Source organism: Vipera berus, assembly GCF_964194415.1.
Source record: "Vipera berus genome assembly, chromosome: 3".
Classification (NCBI taxonomy): domain Eukaryota; kingdom Metazoa; phylum Chordata; class Lepidosauria; order Squamata; family Viperidae; genus Vipera; species Vipera berus.
In genome coordinates this window covers 23,916,664-23,935,833 of record NC_138204.1, presented here as the reverse complement: position 1 = coordinate 23,935,833, position 19,170 = coordinate 23,916,664, and the positions used below count along the sequence as shown (strand labels likewise).

Here is a 19,170-nt window from a genome sequence, read left to right as displayed (position 1 = left end):
CTATTTTGAATCATGGGTGGGGTTATAGTTCCCCTCTCAAGATTGGCACACAATCTGGGGTCATCTTGAATTCACAGCTCCTACTCAAAGAGTAAGTGGCAGCTGTGGCCAATAAGCCCTTTGCATAGCTTCATTATGTGCACCAGTTGCATTCCTTCAGGGAACTGGAGATTTGCAGGTGCAATTCATAGTATTGGCTACCATCTACAAAGCCAAACATGGCTAGGGCCAGTTTATCTGAGTGATGGCCTACCTTACATAACATCTGTTCATCCAGTAAGAGCTGGTGGAGTTGGTTTATCACTTAATTAAAAAATGCCATCTATTAGGATCCAGGAAACATGCCTTCTCTGTCACAATGCCTATCTTTTGGCATGAGAACCCTTCAGAGATTCATGTGGTTGCTACCCCGATAGTATTCCAGAAAACCTGGCTCTTCTCCAGATCTTGGAATAGGGTGGATTTGGCTTCTTTGCTAGTCATATTCTGTATCTATACAGTAGTACGTTGTTTGGATGGATGTTATATGGTTTGCTTAAATTGCATTGTGTATTTTTATAATGCTGCTTGTTTAAAATTGTGAGCCTTCACACTTTAAAATTCAGTTGAGTTTATTTTTCAATTTGAGAGAAATCATTTTCTTTTTACACTAGTTCATATTACTTAAACTTCAAGCTGGACATACATTTTACTGGAATTGTTGTCTGTTTCACTAGTTAATCACTCTTTTTAGTGGTTATTGCAATCCTTTACAGTAATAGGATATGTCAGAGGCTGAAGCTTAAGTTTATGTTCTACTATCATTTATAGGGATCAGCAGTTCAGAGAACTATAAAGAAGAGTTTAGGCCACAGGTGTCAAACCCGCAACGTCATGTGACGTGTCGCAACATATCTTGACTCTTTTTGCATTGCCAGCAAGGGGGGGGTGCGGCTTCTGTATGATGAAACTGGCCCATGGCCCGGCAGTTTGACACCCCTGGTTTAGGCCCTGATTGCAAGATTTCAGAGGAATGTGGATGGTAGTTATTAAGTCATCATGATGTTAAAATTCAAAAGTGTCAAATTCAAAAGCAGTGGCAGTACTGCTCAATTTAAAAGGAGTCAACTCCTTTGAATCAATGAGTATATCCTACCATGATCACAGACCAAACATGCTTGGGATTTAATTAGGCTTACATGCTGTGTAGAAGGGCAGAATAAAGAAGGAAGAGAAGAATATTATGACAAAACCGAAATTAAAATTGCTTTCCATTTCAAGTAAAATTACTGTAAATTCAAGTAATTTAATACTGTTAATAGGATTGTGACTTCTATTTTAATGGTTTCTGGTTTCTCTTAAATTAAAATTAAAGTGGATGTTATGTGCATGACTTGACAGAAGAGGCAGGCAGTGCAGGACCTCAAATCCAGATGGATCTTTATTCCAGAAAGATAGTTTTTATGGGTAATGCTGCTCCTATTAGAGGAACAATTTATTCTTTTTCATAAATAAGTCATTTGTACACTAATTATAGTACTGTAGTGACATGCCCCGAATGAGATGGAGGGCACCAGTATTATATTGTACAGTACATAATATGTAAAAGAAGGGATCAACAGTGTAAAGAAAGAAAAAGAATGAAAGTTGAGATATTAAAGAACAAATAACTACAAAGTATAATTAAATTAAATTAAATTATTAAATAGGACAAGAAGCAATGGATGGAAACTAATCAAGGAGAGAAGCAACCTAGAACTAAGGAGAAATTTCCTGACAGTTAAAACAAGTAGTTGAGTGACTTGCCTCCAGAAGTTGTGGGTGTTCCAACACTGGAAGTTTTTAAGAGATTGGACAACTATGTGTCTGAAATGGTATAGGGTTTCCTGCCTGAGCAGGGGGTTTGACTAGAAGACCTCCAAGGTCCCTTCCAACTCTGTTATTCTGTTACATATTCATATAACCATTTTTAAAATGAAAGCTCTCCACACTGATCTTTCATAAAGATATGGCGATGAACAATTTCATTTAGAACAAAGTATTCACGGATAGCATTCTCAAGATAAATTTGAATATGCATGAAACACATTTTGAATTTTTGTTAGATAGACACCTATCTGTCATTAATTACTAGTATTATATTTAGCATTGTTAACTATTTTAAAGTTAGGCCTGGAATTACTGGTGTGGGTCTCCTTTCTTTATCTGTTCACCTTTGAGAGCAGAATTTTGCTTTGATATAATTTTCTAAGGATTTTTTTTAAAACAGATCTTCAAAACCTTTCCCTAAATCGGATAAAGATGTTATGGAATCATATTCACATTTTTAAAAACTGCATGATGTGGTCAAGGTAGCTCTTCCATATTTAACCGTAAAGAGCTTAATTTGCTTCCGTGAGACCATCTCTGCCTCCCTCAGACCTCTTGGAGTAACCATAAGAATACTATATTGAATGATCTCATGGCTGATCCAACATGGCTAGAGAAGATCCCTACAGTGTGCAAAGGGCTGGCATAGTTTTAAACACACCAAAACAACTTAAAGGTTAAAAAGGAAATAGAAAAGACTTGTAGTTTGCATTATAAAAACAAGTATAATCTCTATGCATATCATATACCGGTATGTTTTTCTGGGGAAGAACAAATGTTGTCTTTAATTGGAAATTTATATGGCTGCTCAACTTGGACAATGTATCTCTGGGCAGTATATTAAAAAAAGTTCAGGTAATAAATATAACCCCTCATCCCATTAAAAAACAACTAAGACACTAAAATAGCAACTTCATTTCTATTAGCATTAATTTCTGCTAAGGATAGCGCTTTGATCTGTATTCAAATTCTTTTTCATTCATTCCTGACTTGAATACAATACATGGATTGTTTAATGACCACAAGAATCAGTGTATTTGCAGAGAGATCAACTGGATCTTACAGGCTGCATGGCATGTCTAAGCACGAGCTCCTGGGGTTGCCACATTGGTGGCAAATTCTATATTGATTAACTAGCAACCTTCTGGGCCCCTTTTGTTAAAACTGCAGGAATAAGCCTGTGAAAGAGTTTGGTCAGATTAATGCAAGAAATCATTGGAACCAAAGACATATTTGGATGTGTGGAACTGCAGCTTAAAGGAGATTTCTGCAGAGTGCTCTAACCCCTACCCCATAGTATCATAATTACAGCATTGGCATAACACACTCTATAGCTTATTTTAAACAAGACATGATGGACAGTTTTTCTATATTGATCAAACAAAACAAATCTAGCTTTACAAGCAGAAAAAAATACTCTACTACAGAAGACCCATTTGAATATGTCTTTGCTCCATCTGTTTGTTTGGCCTTGAAATTGGCCCTCCAGTGCCTGTTCTATGTCATCTTGGTTTTGATCTATATTGAAACAACACTGTAATGTAAAGATGGGCTGAGTTTAAAAAATACTTAAGAGTTGAGCACATTTGTAGAAATAACAAAACCGTATATTACAGGGGATGCTCTGCTGCTTTGAATAACTTCCATGTGCAGCTACAAGGCCATGAATAATGATGTTGGAGCGGCCCTGGGCCATTTATAAAAAGTTCTTTTTATAAAGTTCTTTTTATAAAAGGCACTATTTACACTTCAAATCAAAGGGGAAACTCTGAGTGGTTTACATCAAGGATTGGAATGCTTCTCTCTGTTAGCATGGGTTGGACATAATTCCCTATTAAGGAAGCTTTTAAGCAAAAGAAAGGAGATACATAGAGTCATTTTCTTTCTCCATAGATCTTGCTATTTGAAGCATTGCAGAGATATTCCACAAGAACAGGTCTATTTATTTTTTCATACAGGGTTAAAAGTGAGCAGTGAAGTTATCAAGCTTGTTGATTATACCAAATCATTTAGAGTGCTTAAAACAGAATGAAATGGTGAGAGAGCATCAAAAGTCTCCCTCCAAGCTTGGGAATTGAGAACAGAGATAGAAAAAGTTATTCAATGTAAAAAAAAATAGAAAGCGAAAAATTCTGATTTTCACTGATGATCAGTTTCAGTGAATTGATGGGAATCTGAAGTGTTGCTGCTGTGGCTGAGTTGTGGTTTAATGTTTGACGAAAATGTTGACCCAGTATATATTTGTGGTGGAAAGATAAATTCCTTTATGTTAGTGCTTATGAAGAAAGGAATTGGAAATAAAACTGCCAGTATAATGTAAATGCTTGATACAACCTCTGTTGGAATATTGTATATGGTTCTGATCACTGTGCCACAAAAGGGATATTTAGAATGGAGGAATGTGAGAAAATAAGCAGAATGATAAAACTGCAGAACAATATTAACCTCAATTAGAGAAAGAAAATGATAGCTCTATAAAATAATGAATGATGTGTCACAACTTTTGTTTGGTAATATCAGAGCATGCATTAATCTAACAAAGCTGGGATTTCTAATTCAATGAGCATTTAGAACTCTGTACATTGTACTGTTTTAATTTGCCCTGTAAACCGCCCTGAGTCCCTCGGGAAAAGGGCGGTATATAAATCAAAACAAATAAATAAATAAATTGAAGCTAGATATAATGAAAGCTAATGATGTGCAAAACTGTATATCCATTCCTAGAAGGTTCCAGGAATGAACTATGCTATTTAGCACCTTGGGAGAGAAGCCACCAGTTTAGATTGGATTAAAGCTGAATTAGAAAAAATACGGATAATAGATCTCTATTAAATTTTACTTTTAGTTACTGTGTTTGTAAGTAAGCAAACAGGTGCTAGGCAGCTGGAGGGCTTTCTAGACTGGTTTAGTTACTCTCTCTGTGGACAGAAACTAAACTTGCCTTTGACTGATTCTGACTCTTAATACCGGGGATATTCCTTATAAAGACAGTCAAAAGCATCGGCATAAAGAGTGCAGGTCAAAATCTGCAAGATGGCAGGGATACATAAAAGAGGTAGGGATTGGATTGAATGTCACGGTTGCCACCTTGCAGATTTTTTTATCTGCCCTACAGAAGCCATTAGTGAAAATGTCTATCTTTTGTTTTCTCAAATCATCAACTGTCTTATGGAATAATAATAAAATTTGCTAAAGGCTTTTTGGAATCAACTGTTATATTTATATCCTACCTTTATGCTGTAGAACTCAGCAACTCATAACCCACATCATATTTTTCCTACAGTTAACCACCTTGGGAAGTGGGCTGGGTTGAAAGAGCGTGAATGGCTCAAAGTCACCCAGCCAGCTTTCAACCTTAAGAGGACTAGAACTCATAACCTCCCAGTTTTTATTTTAAGAACTTAACCACCACACCAAGCTAGCTCTCAATGCTAAAATTAGTACTGAATCATTCAAATAATTTAAAAGATATGCAGTTGTGGCAGGATGTTAATGATAAAGATAATAACATTCTTAGTGACTAAAATGCATCCCTATATATTTAAACAACTTGCTTCTTTTCAGAATAACAGAATTGGAAGAGACCTTGGAGGTTTTCTAGTTCAACCCCCCTGCTCAGGCAGGAAACCCTATACCATTTCAGACAAATGGTTGTCCAATCTCTTCTTAAAAACCTCCGGTATTGGAACACCCACAATTTTTGGAGGCAAGTCATTGCACTAATTAATTGTTCTAACTGTTAGGAAATTTCTCCTTAATTCTAGGTTGCTTCTCTCCTTGATTAGTTTCCATCCATTGCTTTTGTCCTGCCTTCTAGTGCTTTGGAGAATAGATTGATCCCCTCTTCTTTTTGGCAGCCTCTTAGATATTGGAACACCACTATCATATCACCCTTAGTCCTCCTTTTTCATTAAACTAGACATACCATGCCCAATTCCTTTCAGTATGTATTCTCATTTAACGTTGCTGCTCCTCTTTGAACAGTTGTTTTTTTCATAGTTACCGCAGGAATTGAGACTTCTTATAAAATGATAAGGTAAAGGTAAAGGTTCCCCCGCACATGCGTGCTAGTCGTTTCCGACTCTAGGGGCTGGTGCTCATCTCTGTTTCAAAGCCGAAGAGCCAGCGCTTGTCCGAGAACGTCTCCGTGGTCATGTGGCCGGCATGACTAGATGCCAAAGGCGCATGGAACGCTGTTACCTTCCCACCGTAGTGGTCCCTATTTTTCTACTTGCTTTTTTACGTGCTTTCGAACTGCTAGGTTGGCAGAAGCTGGGACGAGTAACAGGCGCTCACTCTACTATGCGGCACTCAGGATTTGACCCGCCAAACTGCCGACCTTCTGATCGACAAGCTCAACGTCCTAACCCACTGAGCCACCGTGTCCCTTATAAAATGATATCTCTACATATATTTGCATAATCCAAAAGCAATTATAATAATAAAAAATGTTTCTTTTATCATATGTCTTCCACGTGGGTTTAACTATAGCTGCAATGTTGGTTGATGTTAAGAATTTAAATACTGTATAGCAAACTTGGAGAACCAAGTTTAATGTAGTAGTTAAGGCATCAGACTAGAACATGGCACAGTGCCAGATGGGTAACCTTGGGCCACATTCTCTCTTAGCCCAGCCTAGGAAGCCGCCAATAGCAAATTTTGCCAAGAAAATTGCAGGGACTTGTCCTGGCAGTTGCTAGGAGTCAACACTGACTCAAAGGCAAGCACACATGAACAGATGTGGAGGGCACTGGCTCAGTTAAGGCTGCTTGATATATTGTCTTACATATTTCTTTTTTTAAAAAAATCCTTCACAAACAAAACAGTTTTAGCATGCACTTGTCTAGGTTCTCAGGACATTTAAAGTGCCATACAGTAGTCTGGATCTCTCTGTTTAAAGATGGAAGGATCTACCCCATTGAAGAGGAGACAGAAACTCCTCTTTCTTCTTTTTTTAGCAGTAGGGTTTTTGCTTCCGTAACATTATATGGATCTTACAAGTGTGTAATTGTTTTTCAGAACAAGACTTAATTATTGACACTTACTGGGGAATGTCTATGGAGATTCTCAGTTATCCAGGTCATGGTTGTCCCAAAAAAATGATTTTTCAGGAGGCAACTGGACATGCAAGTAGGCTCCACACCCATTTGCACTACTCAGGTAACCCTGAGGACACTGATAACTTCCAGGTGGCGTCAACGACTCTCTAAAACAGACATGTCAAACACAAGGCCCGGGGGCCAGATCCGGCCCGCGAAGTGGTTTCATGCGGCCCACGAAGCCATCCTGGAAACAGTGAGGGAATGGCCCCCACTGCCTTGGCCCTGGCCCAGAGACCCTCCTTCTGCCAGAGACCCTCAGATCTGTCCCACTCCTGCCCAGGCCCCCATAGGCACCCTTGATGCAAACGATGTAGAGCTGGCCATGCTCACCCAGTAAGCCATGCCCACCCAGTAGGCCATGCCCACCCAGGCCATACCCACCCGGCCCCCTGAGAGCAACTGCAATGCTGATGCGGCCCTCAATAAAATTGAGTTTGACACCCCTGCTCTAAAAGGATGCAAATGACCAGCTGTCTGCAAGGAATATAAATCCTTCCATTCTCCACCATCCAGAAAGAGCTGAAGAAGCTTCTTGGATGAGAAGCAAAACGTCTTCAAAGAAAAACAAAAAAGTCCAGTTGCCTCTTGAAAAAGCCCCTTTGGGACATTTACTGGAGACCACAGGTAGTTCTAGACCAGTGATGGCAAACCTTTTAGAGACCGAGTGCCCAAACTGCAACTCAAAACCCACTTATGTATCATTGGGTGCCGGGTGGGCGTGGCCCATTGGGTGGGCGTGGCCCATTGGGTGGGCATGGCTGCGGTGGTAACGGCAGACTGGGTGGGACTAAAAAGTTCAATCAATCAATTCCAACTTTACGAGATCTTTTTTTTTCCTGCGAGAAGTTGAAATTGATTGAACTTTTTTTTTTGCACATGGCGCCAGAGGCCTAAAGCGAAAAGGTTTTATAAAACCCAGCTGAAGGCCTAGGACTGGGCCAACGGCGTGCATGCCCACAGAGAAGGCTCTGCGTGCCACCTGTGCCACCTGTGCCATAGGTTCACCACCACGGTTCTAGACTTATGACTGTGCCGTCGGTCAGAGAGTGTCGGCTTGCGGCCCCCAGGGGGAGAGCATTCTCTGTGGGAGCACCAGCCCTTTGGAATCAATTACCGGTTGAGCTCCAGATGGCTCCTGACCTTCGCTCTTTCCGCCGTGATCTGAAAACCTATTTATTTGAACAGGCCGGCCTGGTTTAAGGTTTTTAATTTTTAATTTTTAATTATTATTGTTAGGGCTTAATTAGTTTAATCTTACTTTTAACTTTTGTATGTTGTGCTTTTATTGCCCTGTACACCACCCTGAGTCCTTCGGGAGAAGGGCGGTATAGAAATTCAATAAATAAATAAATAAATAAATAAATAAATAAATAAATAAATAAATAAATAAATAAATAAATACAGTTAGGATCAGAATTTTTGTTGCTAAGCAATGCAGTTGTTAAGTGAGCCATGTGCAATTTGACAATATTTTTCCATGATTGTTAAGCAAATCACTGCAGTTGTTAAGTGAATCACATAGTCATTAAGCAAATCCAGCTTCCCCCATTGATTTTGCTTGTCGTAAGCTGGCTGGGAAGGTCCCAAGTGGTCATGATCGCATGTTTGCAACCATCATAAATACATGCCAGTTGCCAATTACCCAGATTTTGATCATAGGACTACGGGGGTGCTGCATTGGTTTTTAGGTCATAAGTCACTCTTTTCACTGCTGTTCTAATGGTGAATGGTCGATAAATTAATTGTTCTATGTTGAGGACTACCTCTATAGCCTTCCAGATTATCCCACTAAGTCTTTTACCTTTCCATTAAAAAAAAAATCCATTAATGAAATTTGTTATGTATTGGGCTTGTGGTGTTACAGCTAACGGCTCTCCAGCAATGCAGACAGGCCGTCTCCAGTCCTGCAATTGGTCAGCCCCAGGCGGCAAGCGTGGGTTCAAACCTATTGGCTGCCACCTAGGGGCTAGACTATATATTGTGGCTGGTTGCGGCTCAAGCTTCAGTACAGTTCCAGCAAGAATAAAAGTATGAGTTATTCTGTACTCAGCCTTGTGTCATCATTCCTGCTCTCCAGAGCCCACAACTTAACAAAATTGAAAACCAAACTAGTCAGAATTCTTCCATTTGGAACCATCAAATACAAAAAGGAGAAATTTCCTGACAGTGAGAACAATTAACCCATGGAACAACCTGCCTCCAGAAGCTGTGAATGCTCCAACAATGGAAGTTTCTAAGAAGAGACTGGACAGCCATTTGTCTGAAATGGTGTAGGGTTTCCTGCCTGAGCAGGGGGTTGGGCTAGATGACTGCCAAGTTTCCTTCCACCACCACCACCATCATCATCATCATCGTCATCATTGTTGTTTGTTGTTTTTTGTTGTTAATGTTAATGTTAATATTAATATTATTAATATTATTATGCCATTTTACAGTACAGTACAGCCGAGCTCACCTACTGCTTTCCACGGAATTATAAAAACCTTAAGGGATTCGGTTTGGTGCGCAGTTAAGGCATCAGGTTAGAAACCTGGAGACTGAGTTCTAATCCCACCTTAGGCATGAAGCCAGCTGGGTGACCTTGGGCTAGTCACATTCTCCCAGCCCTGGGAAGCAGGCAATGGCAAACCACTTCTGAAAAATCTTGCCAAGAAAACTTCAAGGACATGTCTTTGAGAATCAAAGAGAACTTAATGAAAGGAAAAAAAATTGAAACCTTACTTTTCCATAGCTTACCTAGGGTGTTTTTTTTTGGTCTCTTTTACTGTCCTGCTTCTAAAGTGACTTTCCTGAGTATTTGTGTTCCATGTGTTACAGAGCACACCAAGCTCTCCCTTAAAATAACGAAGCTGCTAAGACTTGAATTGGAGCCTTGGTATCACTTTCCTGGGCACTTCTGGCCAATCACCCTCCTAAGCACTGTCAACTTATATCTCCAGTGTGCTCAGCATTTCACATCGCCTTGACATGGACAGCAATAGGAGTCTCCTCAGGAGACAAGGCTGGAGCATGGTGTAAATGACGCATTGAAAGCCCGCAGTCAGCAGAGACGTCTCTGACTAAATAAGGGAAAGCATGGCATTGGTTTATCAGAGGGAGAGAAGAATGCAGCAACTGGGAGCCAATGTTCTTATCCAGTAAAACAGGAATGTATGTTGGTGGATTTTAGCGCTATGCTATTATGAATGGAATGGCATATTATGTATGGACTGATTCTGTGCTATGCTGAAACAAAAATGTGAAACAAGAGCTTATGGCCTGAGGAAGCAGGCTTATGTTTGTTTTTCTTGAAAAAGGATGTTTCCAAGCCTCATTATTAAAAGCAAAGTGGAAATTTATTTTTATTTGAAAGATTTGGGCTGAAAGCTTAAAAACAGACTTTTTTTACCCAGTATATAACACTATTTACACAGTTGCCTGACCCTCTTCTTTTTTCCTTACTTTACTTTTCTTTGTCCTTTTTTTTGGATACTATTCTCCTTCCATTGTTTTAATTTGAAAAATCACTGACGTTCATTTATTTTATTAACAAAAGCTGAATGTTGCAGTCCCAATAAGTTAAACAAATGATATTTAGCTGTGTTCTTTATTGAACTTAAAGCAATTGATTTGAGCGAGGTATATTAAGTCATTCTTCAAACTATTACCCCGGTCTATCACTGACAACTGTTGCAGAACTATTGAGGAGAGGCATTTGGGACAATATGAAACGTAAAATCACAATACAGGTAGTCCTCAATGTATGACCACAGTAGAGTCCAAAATTTATGTTGCTAAATGAGACAGCTGTTAAGTTTTGCCCCATTTTACAACTTTTCTTGCCACAGTTATTAAGGGAATCGCTGCGGTTGTTAAGTTAGTAACATGGTCATTACATAAATCTGGCTTCCTCATAGATTTTGCTTGTGAGAAGTGCTTAAAAAGTGGTCACACGACATAGGGGCGCTGCAACTGTTATAAATATGAAACAGTTTTCAAGTATACAAATTTTGATCATGTGACCATGGGGATGCTGCAGTGTTCTTAAGTGTGAAAATGGTCATAAGTCATTTTTTTCAGTACTGTTATAACTTCAAACGGTCACTAAATTGATGGTAGTAAGTTGAGGACTACCTGTTTATATCTGCATCTAGGTGATTTAATTGAACCTGAAAATGGTAAGAAGATTTGGACTTGGGCAGTATTGGATGGGAATAAGTAAGCACAGTTTAGCAGATTAGGCTGGGAAATTAAAAATGTTCCAGAAGAATGTTCCAAAGCACACTATTTCCATATAGTTGCCAAGTAAACATAAGCATTGAGGTAGGAAATGATCTGAAGTTACTCAAAGCTATAACTGCAAATATTCCAATTTGAAAATGTCCAAGGAGGCTCAGCTGGAACTTTGTGGGTGGGAATATCCAGTTCCTTTCATCTTGGATATGTAGTTTCAAAGAGGTTATTTTAGTTAGGAGAGAAATTAGGTAACAAAGGAAAGCTTCTAAAGCTGTGTCTGCTCTAGGTTTTTAATGTGTGCCAGGGGTGATACGACACTCATGGAAGGCACATTAGGCTTTTGATGACTTAGTGGACTCATTCATGGGACTCTTGATGTAGACAGGTGTGTATAGATTGCTTCAGCCCATGCTGGTCCCTGCAAAAATATATGTGGTTGGGAGCAACAGGTGCCACCTGCCTGCTCTAGTGGGTGGGTGGCCCACATGGTTTCATTCTTCAGTTCCCCGTGGAGTTTTAAGGATGAGTAAATTGCCGTTCCATTATTTTTCTAGCATTCTGTTCTGCTGTCCCTTCCACTTCGTCTTAGTTTTAGGTTAACTTGACACTGACACATTTTTAAAATTAATTTCAAATCTGAAGCGTCGTTTGGCACAGCTCTCAAACTCTGCAGTCAACATCATATATTTTTCTCTTTATGTTGCTGTTGCTTCTCCTTTCAGTTTATTCACAGTGGATCTCATCAAAGCAAAGCTGTACACAGCTATGGGTGCAGAGTTAGAAATCAGAAGTTGAGCCAAGATGTCAGAAGCCAAAGGAAACAGGCTCATGTAAGCTTAGAAATCATTAAGGCTTTGGCAAAATCTTTGATCATACTGGAAGTCTGATATAGCCTTTCCTGTTCAGGAGAGCCCATTAACCTAAGGGGCACATGAGTCCAGTCCTAAGAACACTTCACTCCCAGGATGTTGGGCCAAACAACCAACAGCCCAGCACATAGAGCAGATGAACTCCAATCTAATAGTTCCAGTACCATAGATAAAATTTTATCCTGCGCTGAAATGGACAGGTTAACCCTAGAGATCAAAAATAAGAATGAAACGGAGTATTATGACATTTGGCAAAATTTGTACAATTGGTTAGAGTTAAGGAGGATCGCTGAGATGAACATTGTTTAATTGGTTGATAATGTAAGGATTTTTATTAGCATTTATATAATGGACATAACTGAAAGATACGTAAATATAACGCTGAGGACTGAATGACAGTTTACTAAAAGAACCGACAGATCTTATATGTACATTTTTTTATACTCTGTCCTGTTATAGATTGTATTTTAGGTTTTTGTTATTTCTTTCTGTAACATAAGATAAGTACTAATAGTAGTGTTGTAGCTAGGGAAGTTGAATCATGTCCACTTTTGTTTTTAAATGTATATTTAATAAAATTTTCAACAAAAAAAAGTTCCAGTACCAGACTCAGCAGAATGTTTGAAGAAATGTGCACACAAATTTACAACAAAGATTGTACAAGGTTTGACCATTTAAGAATGAAAAGATGAAGAAATAATAAATGGAGAGAGGATTTCAAAAGAGGATTTCTGAAAATTCAGGCTATTAAATGTGATAAATATCCTAATTTTCTTTGTAATGTGCAACACCAGTGATACACTGAAAACATGGTCAATATTTGGAGATTTCAGACATTTGCAGCTGCTGCATTGCCAATTATATCAGCCTGAAGAAGAGCAAACTAAGTTTACATAGCTTTCATATGCAGAGAAAATGGGACTCTCAAATTCAAATGGGACTCTCTTAGGATGCAGCATATGAATTGTAATTTTTAAAGAACAATTGTAGCACGGTAGCACCTCAGTCTTTATGTTAAAATAATTATCTTATCCTTTTTCCCCAACAAGCTCAAGCAACAGAGCTGACAGCAATAAAATAAATACAGTGAATCCAAAGAATAAATATTTTTGCAAGCAGTGCAAATGGCAGTCCAGATCAATTCATACTGAAGATAGCTAAAGTCCTTCTTTAAAATCAGATTTTAAGCTGGTGACTATATGCAAAATTCTTCATAGAATTGTAATTGTTAGGACCACAGTTCTGTGGAATTCTGTGATTTATAATCCCATTCATCTGGAAGATGCCAAAACTTTCAGGAAAGGATGAGGAAACAATCAAGTAAAAAAGGGTTGATGACTTTTACAGGACAATACTTTTACAATACAAAGTGAGGCCACCACTGAAAAGATGCTTTTACAGGCTGGAAAGATGGGTTACTTCTGTTTTTCTTGGACAAACAGAGGTTGTTAGTTCTCTATCTCATGGTAAATCAGGATACAACATGTCCTATCACAATACTTATTGAAAGAGAAATTATCTCTGCATGCCTCTATTTGTAGAGAAGATACAGTTCCACCAAGATCTCAGAAAGATTTCAGGAAAGTAGAGAAATGGTGCAGAGTTCCTGTATTATTACCTGGTATATCTCAGATAATGGCAGGTTCTGAGGCAGTGTTTCTCAACCTTGGCAACTTTAAAATGTGTGGACTCCCAGAATTCCCCAGTTGGCTTTGGAAAGTTGGCTCTGGGAATTGTTCACACATCTTAAAAGTTGCCGAGGTTGAAAAATGCTGTTCTAAGATAAGTCCTCAAGTTCAAAACAGCATGGATGGAAGATTCCCAAGGAAGAACAGCCTCACAATTTGCATTGTATCATACTGACACATTGACATTGGCATGAACCAAACTCCTCTTAACATGAATTGAACAGCTGTCTGCTTGAAAAATGAAAAAAAAAACTCCTTGGTTTTAAATAGTATGTGTATTTTTATTGGAAGGAAGGAGCCATACTTTAGTGGCAGAGCACATCCTTTGAATGCCAGCCCTTATCCTGGGACAATTTCCTCAATCTCCAGGGAAACAGATCTTAGCTAGTTGAGAATTCCCCCTTGGTGCTAAAAGTCCTTCAGGTCATTCTCAAAATAGGGGGGAATGGGCAGATCTGAAAAAAGAGTTGGCTCAGTTTAAAGCAACATATTCACATTTAATCATACCAGAGTACCGGTAGCTAACTTGCAGCCAATAAATGGCCTTGGTTTTACGTTATGTGCTCTCTGTTGTCTCCCCAGTGTTACTGATCTCCTGTTTGCTGTAGCTTGAGTCAGTTCCATTTCCACTAAAAAGAGCATCTGCCAAGCAGGTGGGCATGGATACATTTCCAGTTTTTATGGCAGTCTTATTGGAAATATTTAATTCCAAGCACAAATCTTTCAAAGCTGTGATTACGAAAATGAAGAAAAAAATAAAGTATACAATACAAAAATACTCTACTTAATATTGTACATTTGGAGAGTTTAGAAGTCATCCACTCCACCCAACAGATCAAGATGCACTAGATTATTCTGACAAATAATCATCCAGCCTCTAAAGACTACTATGTCGCTACTGGCATTCATGGTACTAGGGGACCAAGGGAAGTCAGTGCTGCAAGCAGTTTTGTAGCATTGTCGCACAAACACTACCCTGTTTTCCTATGCATTGTGATTTCGCAAACACATCCCCCAAAGGACAGAGTTTTTGGTATGACACTGTGGGAAAACTGCTAACTAGACTGGAAGAAGGGGGTCAAGTGAGGGCCTAGCTTAGAGTCTTTGTGCAGCTGCAAGAGGCATAAGCTTGACCTCCCCCAAGCTCCACGACCACATCTGGTCATTTCCAGGGTCAGAAAAACAGTCTGGGTAGAAGTCAATAAAGTCATTTCCTTCAGTTATTTGTGACTGGCTCTGGTTGCTTTTCACTGTTCTGATGAAGATAGTGAGAGCTGTAGGTGCCCATAGAAACCTCATTAGATTTGCCTATTTTTGCTTTGTATAGGAATTGTTTGTGATTGTGATTGGACATCCTTCTCTTTCAGGAATTGTGAGACAGAAATGGAATATGAATAAATTATGAGTTCTATAAAAACCAAACAAAATGCAGGTGTAAAAGATTGGAAAGTCTCATTTTAGGCAATTTCAGAGCTGTGATCACTTTGTCTATACTTCTATTTTGAGGAATGGGCAAATGAGAGATAAATGCCAGATGCTGGATTTTTTTTCCCTCCCTTCCTCCCTGCTGTTTTTTTTTCCTTGCAGCTGACAGTTTATTGTTTCTCCTCACTGTGAGCAAATCCAGTAGTAAGAAAAAATATTCCAGCTGAGCCTGCTATTCATTCTGTTGTAGTAAAATTCTGGCCCACGGCAATGTCTGTTTTGGGGCTATATCCTTCAATCTCTTAACAGAAATTTCTAATTTCTGTGAATGTCAATCTGTGCTGACTTTTGCATCTTCTTAGGATATAGAAGAAGTGAGGGAAAATATGTGCGTATGTGCAATAGGGAAGGGCTAACCCATTTGATTAAATACTTCAAATGGGTCCTCATTATGACCTAACTATTGCTCTCCCCCAAAATGGGGACTCAATTTTCTAGTCTCAGTGTAAGAAGTGAACCCTGACTTTCTCCCACAGTTGAGGATGGAGAGAGAAGTTTATTCCCATTGTGTCTATTCTTAGAGGCCTAGAGAGCAGCATGAAGACTAGTGGCTTGTCAAGATGAAAGGTTCAGTGCAGCCTTGGACAGAGCTCCTCCCCTGTTTTCCTGAAGTTAACATGACTTTTGGAAAATGTTCTCCAGCTGTGGAAGAACAGTTGTCCTGCTCTTGAAAAAACAACAACAATCTATGCCTGTCAATAGTAGAAATATTTGCCAGCTTATAAGGCATTCATAATAGTCTAAGTACTGTGAAAATTTACAAGTTCCCATTTAAATAAGTTTTTTTTACAAAGAAAGGGGGGGAGGGAGGATGTTATAAATAGTGAAGTGAAAAATAAGGAAAGCCAAATGTCAGTTTTATGTAAAGACATATAATAGTAATAATAATCAGAAGATTTAGTTGGTAATTGTGGTGGTTCTGGAAGGTGAACAAATGAAGTGGAATGGGCTGAATTGTGTATACAGAGATCCTGCAAGCCATTTATGCCCAGCAGCACAGAGCAATAGCAAGAAGAAACTAAGTTGCTAATCATTGAACTGATGTACAATCAACCTCATATTGTTGATCAGATGTGACTTTTGCACAGTGATCATGAGCTTAAGACAAGATTTGTAATTTTAGAATTGCTATTTACTTTCAGGAAGAACAGATCCATAGAGAACTTTACACAGTGTGAAGTGCTGTATTAAGATGCTTTTTGTTTTGGTTGACAATCTTGGCTTAACTGCTTAATTTTTTTATTTATTTTAATTCCATTTATATCCCGCCCTTCTCCGAAGACTCAGGGCGGCTTACAAGCTTAGCAGTAGCCTTCATTCTATGTATATGCCTGCTTATTAGGGCTTTCACACACACACCCCAAGCGGCATTATTACAAAGTCAGCTTAATTGCCCCCAACAATCTGGGTCCTCATTTTACCTACCTCGGAAGGATGGAAGGCTGAGTCAACCTTGAGCCTGGTGGGACTCGAACCTGCACTAATTGCAGGCAGCTGGTGTTACTTAAGGAGGCATTAGCCCACTGCTCCACCAAGGTGAAAATGTTATCTTTATCAATCAGATTTTTTTTAATCCTATCCTTCCCTCTGAGGAATTAGAAGATTACAGAATGCTGCTTGTTCTTCTTCACAGTAGCACAGCTGAAAAAGAAAGAATTTAAAAACCGTTATCTCTACCTTCCCCAAGTATAATTACAATTATAGGAGGTTGCTACCAATCAGGCTGAATCTTCTGACATATTCTCAGCTGGTTGGAGAGGTCTTAGCATTTCTACCAATCACTTCCCAATTCAGTCCAGCTGTGAGATAGTAGAAGCTTTGGATGTTCCTTGCCAAGCCTATTAACTATATACATGCTGGGAAGAGAAAGTTTATTTTATTGTTTATTTATTTATTTATTAAATTTTTATACCGCCCTTCTCCCGAAGGACTCAGGGCAGTGTACAGGGCAATAAATATCAAAATGTAAATACAAAAGTTAAAAAAGAGTTAAAAAGAATTAAATAATTATGCCCAATATAATACAATAATAAAAGTGTGTTAAAACTAAATCCAACCCCAAACCCATCAGACCAGGCCAGATTGTTCAAATAAATAAGTTTTTAAATCGCGCCTGAAGGAGCGAAGGTCGGGAACCATCCGGAGCTCAACCGGCAAGTGGTTCCACAGGTCTGGCGCGCCCACAGAGAACGCCCTCCCCCTGGGGGCCACCAATCGACATTCTCTGATCGGAGGCACCCTGAGGAGGCCCACTCTGTGGGAGCGCACTGGACGGAGGGAAGTTGATGCCGGCAGCAGGTGCTGCCGTAGGTAATCCGGACCCATGCCATGTAGGGCTTTGTAGGTCATAACCAGCACCTTGAATCTCACCCGGAGGGCAACTGGCACCCAAAGTTGTGGAACACATGGGATAACTTTGAAATCATGCATGGTTTCATTAAGAAATTCTGATTTCAAACCAAAACTCTAGATTTCTTTACTTAATTGGGAAAAGAGAAAGACATCAATGAAAAAAGCTGGGAAAAACAAGAATCACACAGATATTTTAAATAAACTCAGGGCAGTCACTCTAGTTCCATAAGTTCCTGGATGTTTGGTTCCTTGCAAAAAGATGGCGGAAGACAGATAAGTGGGGTCTTTTCTGAATGTTGTGAAACATTCCTGGATGTTTCTTAAGCAATAAGAAACATTATAGATATGTGAAAGCCAGCTTCTCTAGAGACACTTGCTGCTGGTTCACCCAGTCCATCAAAATATTCCATCTCTAAATGATAAAAAGACTGACCAGCTGTGTGGCTCTGTACAAAATACTATATGGGAGAGGTATTGTGTGTGGAGGGGGGTCAACACTGCTAACATTGGATGTTCTTGCTTTGACAACAGATGGAAATGCAGCCCTTTTTCTCTATTGCTTTTAGAGTTAGTTGATGCTGGGAGGGGGAATGTGGATGAGAGTCCAGCTAGTCATAACAATAATAACTCAGCTGTGGGAATCCAAGGTCATTGGGCCCAGAGTTTTGGCGGGCTGGAGAGCTGGGGAGGAAGCCTGAGCTTCAAGCTAATTGGGGAATGTGATTTATGACTGTTTATTGGAGGAGGGAATTGTGCTTTGTTACTTTGCATCTGGGGGGGGGGATTTAGTTTTTGGTTACGACTATGTAGTGCCGATACTTTGTTTGTCAAATAAAAGATTCTTTAAGGTAAACAATGCCTTGAAGTTCTTTTGAAGAGTTTCATCTGTCGGAACCATGACAGGAGGATGAATTTTGTCTATTCAAACTTCTCGACATGAGGTCAACAGTTCTGATGCTTTAAAGATATTTTTGTACTAAACTAGAAAAAGTGTTGTCACAGAGATAGATTAGGACGGGGGTTCCCTACCCCCAGTTCGTGGACCAGTACCAGGCTACAGCATGCCAGCAACCAGTCCACACAAACAAACAAAGCCCCATCTGCAGGATGCAGGCAGCACACACAACCTCGCACATTCCAGTCTGCGGAACCGGTCCCTGGTGCCCAAAAGATTGGGGACCTCTGGATTAGGATAAGAAATAGTGATGTGGCAAGGTACTGAGTTTGTTTCAGAATGGAGTGGAGATCAAAGGTCATTTCTCCCCAGGGCTCTTCCAACTATTATGCTCCATCTTCTTTCTCTCCCTTTGTGGCCATTTTGTTAAAAAGTATTCAATATGTTTCTTGAGCAAGAGGCATTTTCCTTTCCATCTTGCCAGATTGGAACATGTGAGGAAACAATTTCTCTTTCTGCTGGATTGAACCTGTCAGCCACATCATGTCGACTATTTCCAATGGAACATTTTGAGGCACCAATATATTGTTGGAGAACAATCTTCACCAACAACTTTGGATTAAGAGATGCAGGTATTATCATAGTGGGTCCATAAAATAATCCATATATTATAATCATAAATCACATTCATATGCCTGGCTTGAAATCTGTATTAG

General features: G+C 39.4%; 1 protein-coding gene across 3 annotated transcripts in view; it reads left to right on the top strand.

Annotated features, from left to right (window-relative positions):
* The window catches only part of JPH2 (junctophilin 2), a 75,545-nt gene that overhangs the window by 14,550 nt on the left and 41,825 nt on the right, over positions 1–19,170 (top strand). Inside the window, exon 3 of one of the 3 annotated variants that reach the window (XM_081322862.1) lies at positions 9,768–9,869. The exons of the other annotated variants lie outside the window; for them this stretch is intronic. Within the exon in view, the coding sequence (XP_081178988.1) occupies positions 9,768–9,789 (22 nt within the window). The 3' untranslated portion in view covers positions 9,790–9,869. Of the gene's footprint in view, positions 1–9,767; positions 9,870–19,170 lie in introns of those variants that run through there. 3 annotated transcript variants of the gene reach the window in all.